The sequence below is a fragment of the Notothenia rossii genome, assembly GCF_949606895.1.
Source record: "Notothenia rossii genome assembly, chromosome: 9".
Taxonomy (NCBI): domain Eukaryota; kingdom Metazoa; phylum Chordata; class Actinopteri; order Perciformes; family Nototheniidae; genus Notothenia; species Notothenia rossii.
Window position 1 is genome coordinate 77,235,488 of NC_136907.1, and position 20,431 is coordinate 77,255,918.

Here is a 20,431-nt window from a genome sequence, read left to right on the forward strand (position 1 = left end):
TGTTTATTATTATTATTATTATTATTATTATTAAAGTCAACATAATTGAACTATAAATGTCTATCTAAACAGTAGATCAGCCAACCCCAATTAGCGGCCCGCGGGCCAGATCCGGCCCGCGAGAGGCAATAGCATGGCCCGCGCTGATCTACTGGCATTCACTTGTTATAACATAAAAACATAAAATAAAATGTCCGCGGTTTCGCTTTATTTTGACCTCCGTCGACACTCGTAAACCTGACCCATGACCTTATCGCGTGCATATGCAAGACGTGCTTCGCGCGCTTGACTTACTCGTCACCACCTGGAATAGCGGCAAACACATATAAACAATAGCTCGCCAGCTAGCCGCCTGTCATCCCAACCCAGCGATTGACCAACATGACACTAACGGGCCGTGGATAACTCAAACCCAGGATGGAATTCGCAAAGAAGAGGAAGGTAGACCAGGAGAACCGTCAGTTCAAAACTGACTGGACTGAGAAGTATTGTTTTTTTTTACCGGACCACGTCAATGCTAAACCGACTTGTTTGATTTGCATGCAGAATGTAGCTGTAATCAAATCAGACAACCTGAAGCGGCACTTCACCTCTATTCATGCTGCCAGTTTTAATGCTAACTATCCAGAGAAATCCGACCAGCGCACACAAAAGATAGCAGGTTTGCTTGCATCATACAAGCACTCTGTTTCCACAATGTCGAAAACAACATCGGCACAAGAGAGCGCAACAGCTGCCTCATTGCACGTCTCTTGGACGCTTGCTAGAGCCAAGAAGCCGTTTGCTGATGCTGAGTTAATTAAACGGTGTGCGATAGACATGGCTCATGAAGTTTTAAATCATGATGAAAAACAACAAAAAAAGGTTGTAGAGCTATTAAAGCAGGTGCCGCTGTCGGCTAACACGGCAACCAGAAGAGTAGAGGTTTTAGCGGAGGAGTGTTTTTCCAGTCTACTCACGGATTTGAAGAAAACAGAGGCTATATCCTTAGCCATAGACTCCTCCTGTGACCGAACCGACATGGAACAGCTGTCTGTGTTCGTACGATTTTTTGATGGGAAGATATTCCGGGAAGAGCTGCTGTGTTTGCTTACTCTGCCCGGGCACACAACCGGGGAAATAATCTTCCACGAGCTGACACAGTTCTTCGAAAAGAATGGTTTGAATGTGAGTCAAATCGTCTCTGTTGTAACCGACGGGGCTCCGTCGATGGTTGGAAAGCACAAAGGCTTGGTAAGCAGGCTTTCCGCCGTTAACCCGGCGCTTCTGACATTTCACTGCATCATTCACAAATCAGTGTTGTGCGCAAAACTGTGTGGAAAAATGAAAGAAACGATGGATACTGTGACGAGACTGGTTAACTTTGTGCGTGAGAGCTCTAGTCTGCAGCATCGCCTTTTTAGATCGTTGCTAGAGGAAATGTCCTCTGAACACAAGGATCTCTTACTACACAACGATGTTCGCTGGCTGAGCAAGGGCCGTGTGTTGGAGAGGGTGTGCGACCTGCGTGATGAACTGGTGTCGTTCTTATCAAGCCTGCAGAGCCAAAAAGCCCATGAGTTTTTGAGCTTTTTAACTGACACCAAGGTGATAGCAGATGTTCATTTTTTGTGTGACATCATGTCTCATCTAAATCACCTTAACCTGCAGCTGCAAGGCAAGAACCACACTGTTGCTGAGATGTACGAGGCGGTTGAAGCTTTTCGGTCAAAGCTGCACCTTTTGGAGAGAGATATTCATGGGAGGAAGCTGCACTTTCCACGTCTGCGTGAGCACTGCGAGAAGAATGAAATGCCGGAAGATCCAGTAATGAAGGATTTTGTGTCAAAACTGGCAGAAAACTTCAAGGAGCGATTTGAAAGCTCCCCTAAAATCTCACGTGACATCCTCCTCTTCCTCAGACAGCCGTTCTCTGTGTCAGCAGACGGGCAGTGGACTGGAGAGGCCAAAAGGCTGGTGCCTTCCATAGAAGAGGGAGCTCTTCAGATGGAGGTCTTAGAGATGGGAAGCTCTGAGTTGCTGAAAACTCAACACAAGGATGCACCAGTGTGTGACTTTTGGATCAACATGGTTCCCCAAGCTCGTTTCAAAAACACCAGAGCTATTGCTATGTTCCTACTCACAATGTTCCCCTCAACATACATCTGCGAATCAGGATTTTCTTCAATGAATGCTATCAAAAGCCAGGACAGGAACAGACTCTCCAGTGCACATCTTGGACAGTGCCTCAGGATTGCCACAACAGAATACAAGCCCAACATCAGACAAGGTTGCCTCATCCCGCCGCTCTCACTTCTCTCACTGATTGGTGAGTGAACAACATCAATTTATTTTTGCAATTTGTCAATTCTATTGTGGTATAATAATTATTAAGACAAAAATAACCATTTTATAGTTATATTTTATATGTACATTCATTTCCTAAATAAAATGCTACGCAGCGTAATTAAAAACAAATTATTAATATGATAGATAAAAAACCTTGGCTAATGCAGGGCTTTTAACAACAGCCCACAAACTGGTTAAATTGAATACAACATTAAAATAATATATTAAAAATAAAGTAAAAAAAAAACAATGCTATTTGTTATTTACAGCCTGATATTATTTGGTACACATATTTAAAAATGTTAAAACTGATAATGTGGTGAATTTGGTACGACATTATAAAAGTAACTAACTGAAACTCTCTCTCTGTCTTCCTGTCTTTCCCAGTGTGTGTGTGTGTGTGTGTGTGTGTGTGTGTGTGTGTGTGTGTGTGTGTGTGTGTGTGTGTGTGTGTGTGTGTGTGTGTGTGTGTGTGTGTGTGTGTGTGTGTGTGTGTGTGTGTGGGTGTGGGGGTGGGGGTGGGGGTGGGGGTGGGGGTGGGTGGGTGTGTGTGTGTGTTACAGTGTTTGCTGAATTGGATGTGGACCTTTTTGACTATTTGATCAGAGTTCACTCTGTTGTTTTTTATTTTTGTTTTATTGTTATGCCCCATCAGACCACAGCAAAATCATTTGTATTTGTTAAAGCATTTATTTATTATTATTGTTAATAAATGTTTGATTTCGGTCTAATTTTGTTTCAAGGATGCATTTTTCCTTTACTCTCAACACAGGGTTTGTTTAATTACTACTGCCACTACTACAACAATTATAATAGAGGTAACATCTGCACATAGTGTAAAACAACTTTTAGTGACACATAGCATTTTGGCCCTTAGCTTGTCATGCTTGAAAAAAATTGGCCCTTTGGTAAATATAATTGGGGAACCCTGCAGTAGATGCACAGAAGTCTCAGTGGATGTTCCCTCAGAATTAATCATGTCAGCTGATGAAGTAGATGGTTCTGATCTTTAAAATTATTACATGACATGTCACTTGTTAGACGCTTTAATCCAAAGCGATTTACACACTCAGCACTGTGGGCAATCCCCACAGGAGCCATTTGGGGTGAAGTGTCTCAGGGACACAACGACATGCTGACTGCTGTGGGGTTTGAACCTGTGACCCCCTGATCCCAACACCAACACACTAGACCACTGCACCACATGCCTCCACGGTTATATAAAATAACATAGATTTGAATGTTGTTCCAATAGTCTGGGAGACATTACATAATTATGTCACATGCATCCACTTGCCAACCTTGAGACCTCAGAAATCGGGAGCATTTCAAAACCACCGCCGGGGGGGTGCTAGTGGATCGCCGGAGCTGTTAGATTAACATTAACATGCTTATTGTAGTTCTAAGTGCACTGTCTTGTGGCCTGTAGCACCGTCCTTGATGGAGCATATGTGTGGGCTGGACCTGTATTTTACAGGAAAGGAGTGAGCAGAGAGTAGAGTAGTTGTTTCTTGTTCAGTTTTCTGTGACTATCTGCCTCACCCTCTCCGACTTTGAGTTGCGCGCGCTACTAAAGAGACGTGTTACCATGGAAACCAAACAATGGTGTAGCTGTATTAAAGTCTGAGTGGAAACAGTCGTGTGTAAATCTGATTTTGTCAGAAATTGGGAGAAATATGACCCCGGGAGGAAACCGGGAGAGGGCAATGAAATCGGGAGTGTCCCGCGAAAATCGGGAGGGTTGGCAATATGCATGCATCTTCTAGATCTATATTTGAACGACCACAACTGCAATTTAGTCCAAATATACAAATAATCCAAATTGTATCTACAAAATAGAATTTGACATAGGTAGAAAATAGGGGCATTTACTGTGCAGTTAAGTATCAAAGAAAGAAATCATAACATGGATTTTCATGTTTAAAGAATACACTGGTGGCTCGTTAAAAAGCAACACTGACCTTTACAAATGATAAATATTATGTTAGCAAGCGAGCAAACAGGCTGGTTCTTAAGAAAAAAGAGTTTCAGGGGATTATACAAAACTAGATTCATCACTTTACTAACTTCTCTACCAACACAAGCATTTTTCAGCATACATTAATAACACAGCCTTCATTTAACTTGCTTCTGTTGGAGGTCTGCAGGAAGAGCTGCGAGGACACCGCTGGATATCCGTTAGCCTTCATCACATCCGTAGCCTTTGTGAATTCAATTAGGAGTAAATATGGGGCTATAAGTTGTCATAAACACTTTTCTCATCGACAGAGATCATAAAATGTGGCGGTATCAAAAAGCAACGAACAGCTGATGCTCCAAATCCTATTTTACTGACATTGATTTCAAAAGATGGCACGAAGGAAAGGATGATTGATGACAGCTGACGCCTCTCTACTCATGTAATTATAATAATATAATAAAAAGGACACAGTTTTCACAGCAATATATAAAAGTTGTATGGCTGCTTTCTCACTAGGAGAGGTTCCTTTTGGATATAAGCCCCTTTTTGCTCTGAAGTGGCAAAACTATGAATGATGAAATCACTGCTTACTATACGAAGCAATTAAGGTGCCGTTTACACGAGAACAAAACGGGTTGGATCCGCATATAGCTTCTCTTGCGTATAGCCCTTTCATTTACACGAGGCCACAACAAAACGATAGAAACGGACCCCACAAACGATAACGGGTCCCAAGGTGGATAGATTTGCAAACGAAACGCTCTGGGGGGTCCAACGGCTCTGTGTAATCGCCTCTATACGATAATTTCCTGAACAAATAACAATAGCCCCGCCTCTCCCCAACCACCCCCCACCTCACCCCCGCGTCATTGCTGATGCGTTTCTACTGTGCTCGAGACGCTACTGACCATGATACAGATGTTAGTGCTACATCTACGGTGCTTCTACGAAAACCACAAGCAACAAGTGGACATGGAGAATTACATGAACTACTACATGTTGCTAAATCCACTGCGGGGCATAAACAGAAGGGCAACCATGGCAACCATGCTCCGGGGTCTTCTTCGCTGCTTTTGGTGTATTTTGTGGCGGAAGTTACAGCGCCACTTACAGTCCCAGCATATGTACTACAGCGTTTCCAGCGTTCTCGTGGGAACAGACACGTCAAATGAAACGAATACGTGTGAACGGAATACTTTTTTGAAAACGCATACTGTGCATAAACCAGGGCCGGCCCTAGACTTTTGGGGGCACTAAGCAAGCTTTGGCTTGGGGGCCCCCTCACTCTAGCACGATCTCACTACACACAACACGGAACCAACTTTTGTCTTATGATGTTAGCATAAGCACACATATTGTATAAATAAGCATGTAAACACCGTGGACCTAACATCGTCTAAGGGGGTCCTCACCTCCTCTAGGGGGGTCCGGGGGCATGCTCCCCCGGGAAGATTTTTTTTAAAATATTGAATTTAAAAGCATCAATCTGGTGCACTTTGAGAGAAACATTAAGAGATCTATGGATACATATCTCAACACCCATATGAAACAGAACTGTAAACAGATTTTTCTTTATGGATATCTTACAAATCACTTAAACTGTATTCTTGTTTTGTCATATAGTATTTCATAACTCTTTTTCATTTATTCTCTCTGGCTGTCCATCATATAATGTTCACATAGAAACTAGCTGTCAATAGGAATATCATTCAGAAGAATGATAATTTCTTGCAAAAATCTGTCACAAAAAGAGGTTGCACATTTAAATTCCAGTGTTGTTATGGCAACGTCAGTGGCTAAACAGCCACATTTAGTGCTGCAAATACATTCAAACATGCTGTTGACATGTAAAGCAGTGGCAACTATGCCACCATTTCAGCTGACTTTTTCTCAGAAATACTGTCACATAACATCCATATATTTCAGTGCTAGGTTGATGCTTAGCTAAGCTAACTGTGAAACACTTTAACTGACAGGACTCCGGATCAAATGTGTACTGTAAGGTAGCTTCTAGCTTCATGTCGAACAGTAAGTCAACATTTCCCAGAGAGCTTTCTTTGAAATCACCAGGTAACGCTAAAAAACATTACATTTAGATTATATGACAAAGTCTTTATTTAATATATTTGGCTAGCTATAGCTACTTGCTAACGGTTTAGCTTACCCCCGCGATTCAAAGTAACGTCAACGTAGCTGTAATTTATGCTTTGCTTACATGTTCGCATAACTTGGAAGTTTACTGACACTTACATACCTTGTTTACCTGGCTCAAGTGGTGGCTCTGGGGTTGTTGTGTGAGCCACCACTTGAGAATTGTCGTATTTTTTAAGAAAATGTTTTCTTATGTCCATCTTCAAAAACTCTGAGTCCGACTGACAGTTTATTTTAAACATTGTCACAGCTCACATGATAGGTACCTGTCAGCCAATAAGACAGATGTTTATTTCCATTCAACTCTCTGGCTGGTCTGGTGTCTTGCCTCTGTTGCATTCACTGAACACGGGAAATTACAATCCTGCCGTCCTCTCTTGTGTCATGATGAGGTTCAGGTAAAGCACGGTTAATGTATTATATTATTGACTCAATAATATAATACATTACTTTGAGAGTAGGCAATCTAGGCATATTAACACAATTAATTAAACATACTTATCACGGCGACGGTGTACTGAGATTTATTTATTTTTTAAATAAAAAAATAAATATTTTTTTTTGCTAGGGGGCCCCTCACTGGCTGCGGGGCCCTAAGCGGCCGCTTATGTCGCTTAATGGGTCGGTCAGGGCGGCTGAATCGAGGGTTTCTGGTGTTAATGAGCCCCCGCTGTGTTAATTAAAGCTCAATGACAGGAATTAGAGCAAAATAATAACATTGCTCAATTCTCAGCGGGTGAAGAAGTGCATCGGAGAGCAGTTTCCTAACAGAGTTGTTTCAATTATCCTGTAGACGCTTTGAGGACACGGTGAAAACAAAGTGTACAGCAGCTGGCTCAGCTCCAGTGGGAATCAAACCAACAACCTCACAGTGGCTCAGGTTTATTTATTAAAGGTCACCTATTATGCAAAATACACGTTTTCATGTCTCTTATACATCAACATGTGTCCCCTCTTCTTCATGTCTCTTCTACATCAACATGTGTCCCCTCTTCTTCATGTCTCTTCTACATCAACATGTGTCCCCTCTTCTCCATGTCTCTTCTACATCTACATGTGTCCCCTCTTCTCCATGTCTCTTCTACATCAACATGTGTCCCCTCTTCTTCATGTCTCTTCTACATCAACATGTGTCCCCTCTTCTTCATGTCTCTTCTACATCAACATGTGTCCCCTCTTCTTCATGTCTCTTCTACATCAACATGTGTCCCCTCTTCTCCATGTCTCTTCTACATCAACATGTGTCCCCTCTTCTTCATGTCTCTTCTACATCAACATGTGTCCCCTCTTCTTCATGTCTCTTCTACATCAACATGTGTCCCCTCTTCTTCATGTCTCTTCTACATCAACATGTGTCCCCTCTTCCTCATGTCTCTTCTACATCAACATGTGTCCCCTCTTCTTCATGTCTCTTCTACATCAACATGTGTCCCCTCTTCTTCATGTCTCTTCTACATCAACATGTGTCCCCTCTTCTTCATGTCTCTTCTACATCAACATGTGTCCCCTCTGTGGAAAGAGACTCTGAAAGTTTCAGGAACAAAGATTCTCTCTCTTTTTGATCTATTTCTATAAAAACCTTTCTGAAAATGAGCTGATCAGATTGTGTCAACTTTATGATGTCATAACGATGTTTTGGCTTGTGTAACCATTAGCCAATCAGCAACAAGGTAACCCCCCCCCCACCTTATCACCGAATTACATCAAATCATTTGGTGCAACTTCCAATTTGATTAAACCAAGAACACAACATACCTAACATGTCAAAAAGGATACCTACGTATATATATTTACATCATACCTATCATTTTAAGTTGAATTCATTCCTTCATTACAATCCTAAATATAAATGTATGTAGCTTATTTTCCATTTGTTTGAGTGAATGAGTACATTATTTTGTTGATAGCAACAACAACAACAAAGAAAACAATAACATCTTGCAGTGAATGAGCAGATAACATAAAGTGCCATTTGAACTTTGAGGATTATCCACTGAAGCTTCATGCAATTAAGATTAACATTACAACTTATTTTTAAAACAATTCATAAAAATTCTAAATTCTAACAACATTATTTATCCATTGGTGCGTTCACACCTGACGCGATGCGATTTTTGGGGGCGGCGCGATTACAAGTAAAGTCAATGCAAAGACGCGGTTGATGCGAATGACGCGTTCGCGCGGTAGCCAATCAGTGGTGAGGATCTCAGCCTGCCGTCACTGACGTTGAATCAGAAAACCAAAACAGCAGCCGTTGGCTGTTAGCACTCAGAGCTCACAGCTCCTCATATCTGTTCAGAAACTAGAGAAAAGTTCAACATGAGCCAAACACAGACTGTCTGTGTCATGGCGAATACAGTCTCTGTTGTCTCTGTGTCTGTCTCATGTTGCTGTGAGTTTGGACGGAGCAGCTACAACGTTAGTTTAGCCTGATCGATCCGATCTCCATTCAGAAAACACGCATTTCAAAAGTTTTTTTTTACACTTGTCAAAGCATTAATTTGTGATTTCTACTAACCGGTATCAGTATGTAGTCATTCCGGCATCATTTTGAAACGTGTATTACAATTAAATTACGGTAAAATCTGTTCATTTTGTTATAGTAAGTGCAGTGAGTTCAAAAATATGCAGCAACACTTGAAGTCAGTCTATTATTTTCTGGAGTGACAAGGAATGTCTCAAAGATACGTCAATCAAGCACCTGCTAACGGGGTGGTGGATGATAGGCTGATCTAAAAACTTTATTAAAAAAAAAACATTATTATTATGTTTTTTACTTTTCTTTCTTTCGTTACTTTTTTAAAAACATTTTAACGGTGCACGATCTACCCGCAACACACTCGCGATCGATCGACTGGTTGGTGACCACTGATCTAAAGTAACGGACAGAGAATCAGCACTTTTGAAACAGGGCTGAAACAGAGAGGATTATGGGATGCTGCAATTATCTGTTCGGTGTTTCAGCCAATCAAAGACAGGCTCTGTATATATATCTGAGACCTGTGATATATTGATGAAAAACAGTATGATAGGGGACCTTTTAATGTGTGAAATATGAAGCTGTTTTAAAGGAGCGTTCTGTGGGATTTAGTGACATCTAGTGGTGATAATGAGGATTGCAACCAATTTAAAACCCCCGCCCGCTCTCCCTTGCCTGTCCTTATGGAGCTACATTTTTCTCAATATTATTTGAGTGAAAAGATCGACAATCTGTGTGTACATGTAAAACACCTTCTGCAAATATATAAAAAAATAAAAAAACTAATCTGTCAACACATTCAAAAGATAAACAAGTTAATGAAAAGCATTTATAAATACCTTAATAACATTTACGACTTTCGATCGGGTATTTCTGAATCGAGTTCTTATCTGTGGATCTCATTTACAGTAAAGGCTTGTTTGTATTTTAACACAGAGTTTTAAAACAACATTTAATCTACTAGTTTCCCCGCCATTTTTGGATAGCACGCAAAGGCATGATGATGACACGTTTGTTTTTTTATAATCACTGGCTTGTTGCTGGTCGGCAAGTTGCTGTTTTAGTCATTTTCTCTTTTTTTGTTGTAGGATTTGATTGGGTTTTCTGCATCTAGTTAATAATCCCTCACTGGCTTCCCAATATTGAACCCTGTCCATGCTCATAAAGCACGTTTTGACTGTGCTATACTTCCCTTCATTGCTTAATGAAACTGAACAAGCCAGCTGCGTTGTTGGAAACCACCAGCATCCTATAATTAATAACATTTGTATTCTTTGTATTTGTAGTCCTCATGAATAGGAAAAGTACCTGCAGGGTTCTTGCTTTTTGAGTTTGTTCCTTCGGGGTTAAATGCACTTTTTGTAAGTCAGCTAAATGTAATGCATCCAAAGACTTGGCGTTTCAAAAAGATCAAATGCAGCCAAAAGGATTCGTTGTTTTTAACTCTCGGCATGAGATGGAAGTAGGCGATGCTAGAAAATCTCTTTTAAATAATAAAAACCTTAAGGAGGAGGATTTCCCTGCAGACGTGCTGCTGTGCATTTGGTCGGCTCTGATGTGTTTTTAAGGAAAGCGGGTAGATGGACTTTTCTCTTCATGCACTGGTGACTTCAGATCTGCCTTTTTACCCAGAACACATCTGTTCCCTATCTCTCTGTTTTGTCCTCTTTTGCACTTTGACTCTTTCTTTTCAAACCTCTATCCTTCCTCTAAGAAAAATAATAATTGTTTCTCTCTATCTACTCAGTGTTTAGGCCATTCACTTTGAGGCAGGATACGATTCAATAGAAACACAATAAACAAGCACTTTAAAGAAAAGGGCAATTCCAACCAGAGAGCTGATGGAAATACTCATCTTGTTTTTATTAACACTAGAACCGCCAGGGGTTGCTGTATACCTAAAACCACCAACGGGTCAAATGTACCCTCTATTAGAATGCATTGATTTTCAAGGTATAATGTTCTTGTATTTATCATACTAGAACACAGGGTTAACAGTGAGTTTTGATCGCAGAGAGATGAAACTTAGACCAATAGAATCTGTGGACTCTCAGCTTTCGTATACTAGCTAGTGTGCAGATAGCAGGAAGTATAACATATCGCTAACAGTGTCTCTCTATCTATCTATCCATCTCTATCTCTCTCTATCTATCTATCCATCTCTATCTCTCTCTCTCTATCTCTCTCTATCTCTATCTCTCTCTATCTATCTATCTATCTCTCTATCTCTCTCTATCTATCTATCTCTCTCTCTCTATCTCTCTCTATCTCTCTCTCTCTATCTCTCTATCTATAAGGAACCGCAGCAAACAACAGGCGTTGCTATAGCAACACATCATGTTTATGTTTACTCACAAGATCAATAGCGCGAGAATCACTGCATTTTCTATAAGGTAAATATTACCCGCTGGCGCTGATGGGTATAAATGGAAAAAATGTTGGCCATATTTTCAATCTGACTTCATATTGACAATTTTTTACAACAGAGGGTGCTAAATAACACACTTTCAGGAAAAGTCACAGACTGGCAGACTTGAATATTTCATTGAAAAAAAGTGAGATAAAATCAAGAAACAGCTGCGGGTCAAATGTACCCGTTGGCGGTTCTAGTGTTAACTCTCACAATTCAGACTACCAAAAATGTTTGTTCCAATTCAACTAAACTGCATTTCCAATTTGGTTTGAGGGACACTTATTTTAGTAAAACAACATATCTGTGCCTCAAAACCACTTGATTGAGGTTTAATGAGGTTCTGAAACGACATATTGCTTTCGCTTTAAATAAAAATGTCAATTCAAATGAACGTCTTCTTGTTTGGTTTCCCTTCCTTCAATTCTGGCCGTACCTTTGCTGAAGCTGACTAGAAACGGCAATTGAGACGTCAACAAACAAATTAAAAATAAAACAAATCTGTAAATAAATTGAATGAAAACGGAGCAAAATATGATGAATATTTAACAAAATGTGTTTCAAATGGTTAAAATTATGAAGGTGTTCAAAAAGAGCAAAAGGCAACAGAAAAGAGGTTTTAAAGAGGAAACTCAATGCGTCAATCTGATGTATGCAGTTTGCTGTCTTTTGGAGGAAGAATAATAATAACAATACATTTAATTTGAACTTTCAGGACAACAAAGTACACCTTAAAATGTGTTAAATACTTCCTCTTACAGGTGGAGACAGCGAAACATAGAATACACGCAGGACAGGCATTACAAAATGTTTTAAAGAAGTAAAGGTTGAGATGTATCCCTGTTCAAATCAAAAGTTTGATCTCTATCTCTATTTCAATAATGCCCGAGGCTTACATTTGCTTTCAACTTTTTAATAACATATTTGGGTTTAACACTTTATGTTAAGGCACACAAATTCACCATCAACTAGTTGTTCATTAACATGCATGTTAGCAGTATATTGGCTCTTTATTAGTCATTATAAAACACTTATTAAAGCCTTATTCTACATGACCATATTCTACAAGCAATAAGCCATTAGTTGAGTGTTACGAACTCAGGAACTCAGGGTATAGGACCCAATTGCACGACCCAGGAGACAGAAGTAAAGTATTTGTAAGATACTTTATTTTCAAACTAGATGAACAAAATAAACACTTTCTAATCTCTTGATCAGATGACGAAAAGTGAACAAAAGAACATCGCTCACGTAGCGAGGAACATTATGGAAAGCAGATCTGACCATGAGACAAGATGAACTGACAAGGAACACTGGGAAACTGGGGAATTCAAACACACGACAACAAGACACAGGTGGAAACAATTAGGGGCGGGGCTGGTGATGATGAGCACGGGAGACACTGAGGTAGATAATCAGGAAACCTGGAATGACAGGTAAATGATGATGGACAAAACAACATGAAAATGACATTTCTGTCGGTGCAAAACAGAGAGTTTTTCCTCAATAACCCTCTAATTAGTGCTTATTTGTTGCGAGTAAGGAAGTTGTTCTACATGAGTCATAATATGCTCAATATGGACCTAATAAGGCAGCAGTACCACAAGAATAGTAATTCTCCCATAATAACACTTAACACATATGATCTATTCTTATGTAACAAGACATGAAACTATAAGTGTTAATTGTGTCAAAATAACTCAAAATTAAGTATTTATATCTAAGAATATATAGTCATGTAGAATAAGGCATTAATAAGTGTTTTATAATGACTAATAAAGAGCCAATATACTGCATGTTAATTAACAACTAGTTGATGGTTAATTTGTGTATCTTTAAAGTGGACCTATCATGCTATATTTGAATAATATAGTGTAGGACCATACCTATATAAGGAATATTTATACTTTTTATTTTTCAAAATACCAAACAGATCATGCATTTTAGCCATTCCTCATTTCGCTCAATTTAACACTGTCTTTGCATGGGCTGATTCTGTGAGAACAGCACCATCTACAGGCCTGGCATATGTACTACAGCGTCTCCAGCGCTTTCCAACGGCAATGTCCCAACAAGTCCTCCAACTCATACGACCAAATAGGCCGATTGTTCAGGCCCAATTATTACGACCAAATATGTTGTTTGTTCAAGCGCGTAATACGTCCTGCTCCCGTTGAATTCAAACGTTACAGATGGTCGTTTATTCACAAATAACCCTCTCTGTAAAATCCTAAATTGTAGGATAGTTTGGCAATTAAAACGCTTTTTGATTAGATTTCTAGCGAGAAGTGTATATTTTACTTTTAGAATCCACGTCCACGTAGGATATATAGTTTGATAGATATTACAAAGATTATTTGAGGTATGCGGCAGCCTCCATGTAAAGTTATGGGTTGAAAACAGTATTTCTGGTCTCAACGTTTTCATAATAAAACCAATGATCAAATGAACATTTAATATTCATTACTAAAGGTACAGCCGAATCATCACAGTGCACAAAACCTATTACCGCCGCAGATGGACCAAAAAAGGGAGCGTTTGAAAGCGTAGCGCCACTTCTGTGATGTCATAGAAGTGTTCAAATCTGGATCAGTCTGTATCAGATCCGTTGCAGCCCCTTTTTAAGAGATTTGGGTATGGGGGGGGGGGGTTGTGTTTTCTGACACTTGGTGAGTTCCCTGGAACACCGGGGGGGACACATATTCATGTAGAAAAGAAGTGCATTTTGATAGATCACCTTTAATATAAAGTGTTCCCAATATTTGGATGATTTGCATATTTGACAAGATAGCATGTATTGTGAGGTCGATAAATAGACCTGGAAGATTCATAGAAATACCTTTTTAATGTTTCAGCATTTGTATTTAATACGGCAACATGACATGCATTTATCAGCAGTTTCTCATCAACATAAAACAAAATAGAAAATCCTTTATTTTTACAATTCGCTTTAGGGTATAAGATGATTATATGGAGTAGGGTTTGTAACCTCGAACACACCATTTGTATTTAATCACGCTTCTCTTTTTGTGGTCAACTTGACACTAAATGGTTTATTTTTATAGCATTAATATGTTCTCCTTCACGGTGTGATGCCAGTGTTACATTTGACCAGGCACACTGTCTCCATTCATCTATCGCTAAAAAGCCCTGCTGACAATTCATTTATCCATCAGCGCTTTGCACCCATTAGTGTTCGTTCTGAAGAGCTGGAGGAGCTATTTTGGGCGACAGTTTGTGTGTTTTGTTTCTGAAGAGTTTTGCATTCATTCGTGCGCGCTCCTCCCTTTTTATTCTGCCATGATAGCGTCTAAACCCTCTGCATATGCTTGTCTTTTGTGCCTATTCAAAATGCCTAATGAGGAGTGCAATTGTTTTGAATAGGAGATCTTCCAGGTGCTGGTTTTCTGTGCAAAGTGTAATTGGTGCTGTTTGTGTTTCCAAACGTTTTGTTATGCAGTTTTGTTCTGGTCTCTTGAGGATGAAGCTGAATAATAATATTTGTTTGGGTATGAACAGATGTGGTTAGCGTCTGGATTTGTGATGTAATATTGTGAGGTTTCTAAACACATACCCAACCCTATAATCCTATATTAAATGTATATTAATTTCATTACTTTTTTTCTTCATAATTTTATATTAATTTTAATTATATTAATATTTGTACTGAACACTTGCAATTATAGGTCAGCCTTCTTTTAGTTTCGAAATATGTCCAAACACCTTCACGAGTTATGATTTCTGATAACAAATAAATTGCATTCACAGTACATTTATAAATAATCGCCAACCAACATAATGTGTGGGTTTTGTCCAAAAACAAACTCCGCTTTATCATCGATTTGACTATTTTGCCATAATTTACAGAATGAACATCATGGATTATTTATTCTTTTAAACTAAAACTAGAGACTGAGACCATAAACTCATTAGGGAAATGTTTGCTTAGATAATGAATCAAGTGAGAGAAATTGTCATTTTCTCATAGACTTCTATGCAATCTGACTTTTCTATTTTCTAAACTTGCAATTAGACATTAAAGGTGGGTACGTTTGAGAAACCGGCTCGAGATACACTTTTGTTATATTCCATGGAATGCTCTTAACATCCCGATAGCAATGAATATCTAAAGTGCTTTGACAAAAAATCCTTAAAAACATGTCATCTGTGGAAGCCGTGGCGCTGTAAAAAGCACATCCAATCATCTGAGCCGGCCGGCTAAAATAACTGGATGGCCTACCTGCCTGTCAGCCTTCCATCTGTGCACAAACTTATCTCGTGCCCTCATTGGTCATGTGCACGTTTGTGTGTGTTGGAGGAGGGGCTCTGTAAGGAAGTCTGAAGGAAGGGGCAGATTTATTCCAGCTGTGTATTTTCAAATTCTAGCGCGCTTTCTCCAAAATTACCGACCTCACTTTTAAACTAATCAGGAAAACTCAAAATGAGGAAATTAATCTGATGAGAATCATGGTAATTTTCTCATAGACTTCTATACAATCTGAATCTTTTTGCAACCATGTGGAGTTGATCTTGTGTGCTACGATTCCTTATAGTCTATTCTAAATGGCGACATCATTTAATTAATTAACATTGTGCTGTATAAAGACTTCAACCATGGATTGAGACCATCAACTCATATTAACACTGTTTACAAATGGTAAATCTCTCATAGACTTCTATACATCTGCCTTCTTTTTACAGTTGAGTTGCACCCTGATGGCATTTAGAACCAGAGATGGCAAAAGTACACTCATGCTTTACTCAAGTAGAAGTTCAGATACTCGTGTTTAAAAATACTCTGGTGAAAGTAGAAGTACTGACTAAACTTCTTTACTCAAGTCAAAGTAAAGAGGCTTTGAAATGTACTTCAGTAAAAAGTACCCATAACTAGCAGCTGTTTTAAAGAGTACCTGACCTCCCTTTATATTAATAGAACAATAATGTCATTGTTAGCTAATGAATGTTTCCATGGTGACCAACGGCAACATGACAACGTTTTCATTGGTCCCTCTTCTTTAGAGAAGACCAGGAAATGATGGATACACGGATCGTGTTCAAATCAATAGGCACGCAATGACTCTAAAGAATAATGATCACGCCACCAAGCACACATTCAGACTAAAGGAACCAGCCTGTTTGGAAAATGAGAGAAGTAGAAAGTACAGGTATTTGAGTTCAACATGTAAGAAGTAGAAAGTACAGGTATTTGGGTTCAACATGTAGGAAGTAGAAAGTACAGGTATTTGTGTTCAACATGTAAGAAGTAGAAAGTAAAAAGTCGTCAGAAAAATAAGTAGTGGAGTAAATTACTGATACCAGAGAACTGTACTTAAGAACAATAACAAAGTATTTGTACTCCACTACTTCCCACCTCTGTTTAGAATAAATTAATTTCTGAAGAGGGTGGTCTCTAAAATATACGTTTCTGTGGGAAAATGTACTCTTAAACCCCTTTTTTCTGACAGGCTCAGGATGCAAAGGAGCGTGGGACAGCATTGCATGCTGGGAGAGAACTGAGGTCGGACAGACCTTCACCATCCCGTGTCCTCGAGTCCTCAAGACTGTATTTGGGAGAAATGGTAAGATATTATTAATTTCATTCATTTATTATGGCCTTTGCATTTATCTATTTGTTTTTTAGATTGCTTTTTAAAACAGGGGTACGTAGAAGCAAAGTCCAAACACATATAAGATAAGAGGTACTTTATTGATCCCAAATTGGGAAACGTTTGCGTTGCAGGAGCATAACAAACAACAAAACAAAACAAGGCATTGCACATAAGTAGAAATTAAAGAGGAAAAAAACAATACTAGAATTTAATCATCTCATAAAAGTAGAAAATATACAGTAGAAATAACTAAGGGTCAATTTCATACAAAGACTACAAGAGTAAATTCAGACAGGTCCATCGTGTTTTATTTTAAAACGTCAAACTAGAGATTGAGACTCAAATAAACTCAACAGGGAAATGTTTGCTTAGCTAATAAATCAAGTGAGAGAAATTGTAATTTTTTCAAACGAGTATTGTGCAGTGTGCGAAAAAGTACACGTCCCACCGTCCGGGACGTGTTATTTACAATATCGGACAAGTAGATCTTTCAATTGACTTGTCCGGCGGACAAGTGACGTTTTTCGCCCGGATTTATTGTTATATTATTGATAGATTCAGTTTACAAAAGGCAGAACTCATTCGCAAATTGGACGTGTCCGCCATTGTTCGTTTAGAAATGTTAGTTTCGGTTCTGTTTGTCGATTCCTAATGAAATGCATCTCGCCGCTTTCTGTGCAGGGGCGGGGCGGGAAGTGTAGCACAGTGGCAGGGTTGGGAAGCAAAACTCGGTTCCGAGTAGGAACAAATAACAATTGTCCGTTCCCGGGATTGATAAGAGTTGTGAGGACAGGAGGCGAAGCCGAGCCCCGCGGACCGCAGCTCCCTCTCTCTGCTCCGGATCAGCTGATCGCTGCATAGTGCAGCTCAGCGTCTCTCTCTCTCTCTCTCTCTCTCTCTCTCTCTCTCTCTTTCTACACACAGCGGATTCACTGCCCGTTTAACAGCCTCATCTTTGTCAAACTTTCTTATGTTCTTTCTCTAACACGTAATGAAGGTTATTAGGACTTTTAGCTCCTTTGTTGTTAATATTGACCGCCATTTCCTTTATGAAGTGAAGCAGCCTCCCTGTGTCCTCGCGCTGTAATCATATCCCCGGACCCCCATACTCGGAGGAGCACAGGGATGTCAGTATTGTTTATAAGGCAGGGTATAGAAATTATTGAAATTAAAATACTATCTATTTACTTTTACAAACAGTGAACAGCTGGGCAGCTGCAGCATGTGTATTGCAGGACATGTGTAAGCGTCTTTGAGTTTTAGAAAAGCGCTAGGCCTATAGGCTATAAATATAATGTATTATTATTATTATTATTAGGCCTATGTGTTGGACATGTGTGGTTGGACTCTGTCTCACAGGCAGGTTGCAGCATGTGTGTTGCAGGACATGTGTTGGACACACAGATTGTGTGGTTGGACTCTGTCTCACAGGCAGGTTGCAGTGTAACATCAGAGGAGACTGGGCCAATTGTACATTCTTAAACTGCACCACTTAGAACTAACAAAACAATGCAGAGATTATGTTTATATAATTGTATTCAATAACCGTAATAAATTTAACAGTATGAACTGATTTGTAAATAGGAATACAGATTTGACTTAATGTTTTCATAAATATATTTTTCTCCCAGTTTGTCATGGGACTTATTTTTACCCTCTCAAAGAACCGGAATCGAGAACCGAAAATAACTGGAATCGAAAAGCAGAACCGGAATCGTTAAAATCTAAACGATACCCAGCCCTATGTGTGATGCAGTAAAATCTTACAAAACCGTGGGAAAATGTGAAATACGATGGCGAAGAAGAAGATTCCAGTGGCCCCAATTTGTGTCCATTCTGGACAAGTGAAAATGTATTCGGACAAGTAAATTGCCAAACTCACTTGTCCATGGACAAGTACTCTCTAAAAACTTTTTCTCACACTGTTGTGGTGTTACAGCGAGTCAATATTTAGGTTTAATATTAAAACTGTCTGTCTTTGTAAGCACCTCACGTTATTCCCCTAGCCGTCTGTGTGAAAGTGTGCATTGGATTCCCTCCTGAATGCATCACATTTCTTTCCAGCCACTGACCAGATGGTCTCGTTGATTTCTCTAGTGTTCTCTATCTGATTTACATTGATGACTAAACGTTATGTGAGCAGCCGGCGGCTCGTTCCTCCCTCTGATGCTTCACTGTCTGTGATCCAGAACAACCCTAAAGTTACTGCATTTCACAGAAAATGTTGTAAAGACTTGTTATGTAAGATAAACATGTAGCATCTGCAGGAATCTGTTATTTACCGTCTTTGTTTTGTTTGAAAGTGCTGAGAAAACAAGAAAAGCTCATTAAATAGAGAAAAACACCATGTGGCACAAAATAAGCTTCGTTTGTTTTCTTGATATGTACATTTTAAAGTTGTCTCTAACTCAGCAATCTCCCTCCACATTAACAACAAAGTTAACTAAAACCAAAGAATGATTATTTCGTTTTTACCTTGTATTAATAATGCATGGTTTCTTTCTGTAGATGGGTGGCATACAGAAAAAGATATAATGGACAAGTAAAGGTTTTTTAAGTTAAATGTCCCTTAATTACTAAGGCGGGAAACTCTCTTCTGGTCAAATAATCCGTTCCAAAGATGAACTACTTGAAAAATATATATGGTTCTAACTTCTACTACCCTCTGAAGATAAAAACCAAAAAGGAAAATACGACTCAGAGGGTTCATCTATTTTTGAGCATAAAAGTCTTTGGGAGCTGGAGAGAATGCTAAAATATTTAACTGGTTGAATGTATTCTGGGGTGGCGTCTTTTGACCCAAATTAAAAAAGCTTTCTACTACTAGTCACATCAGGCTTCGTAGCAACACTTTTTTTTCTTCCACAATTTATGGCTTTTTTTAAGTACAGGTTAATGCAGCACTGTTGGGGGAGCTCAGGTCTTCAGTTTTTCATTGCCACAACAACGCTCTAGCTATTGTGCTAATTACCATAAAGCCTAATTGAACCCCAAAGCCATACCATAGCCTTATTACATTTCAGATTTTACGAATGGTACTACATTACATTACATTACATTACATTGCATTTAGCTGACGCTTTTATCCAAAGCGACTTACAATAAGTGCATTCGACCAGGAAGATACAACCTTTAAGAAAACAGAATCATATAAGTACATCAGGTTTCATAGAGCCAAACATTTCAAGTGCTACTCAACTGGCATTTAGAAAGCCAGCCCTTTATTAGTATATAAGTGCTTTGTTAGTAATTTTATCGCTCGAAGTGGAGTCTAAAGAGATGAGTTTTCAGTTTGCGTCGGAAGATGTGTAAGCTATCTGCTGTCCTGATTTCAATGGGGAGCTCATTCCACCATTTTGGAGCCAGGATAGCAAACCCACGTGTTTTTGCTGACGGGAACTTGGGTCCCCCTCGCAGTGCGGGTGCAGCGAGCTGTTTGGCTGATGCAGAGCGGAGTGCACGTACTACAATGCTGCTCTATTCAGTAGCTTTCT

General features: G+C 39.4%; 1 protein-coding gene across 1 annotated transcript in view; it reads left to right on the forward strand.

Moving 5' to 3' along the window:
- Positions 1-20,431, forward strand: part of LOC307020637 (vasoactive intestinal polypeptide receptor 2-like) — a 71,758-nt gene that overhangs the window by 16,382 nt on the left and 34,945 nt on the right. The window contains exon 3 of the mRNA XM_079652147.1: positions 16,794-16,907. Coding sequence (XP_079508273.1) covers positions 16,794-16,907 — 114 coding nt within the window. The remainder of the gene's footprint in view (positions 1-16,793; positions 16,908-20,431) is intronic.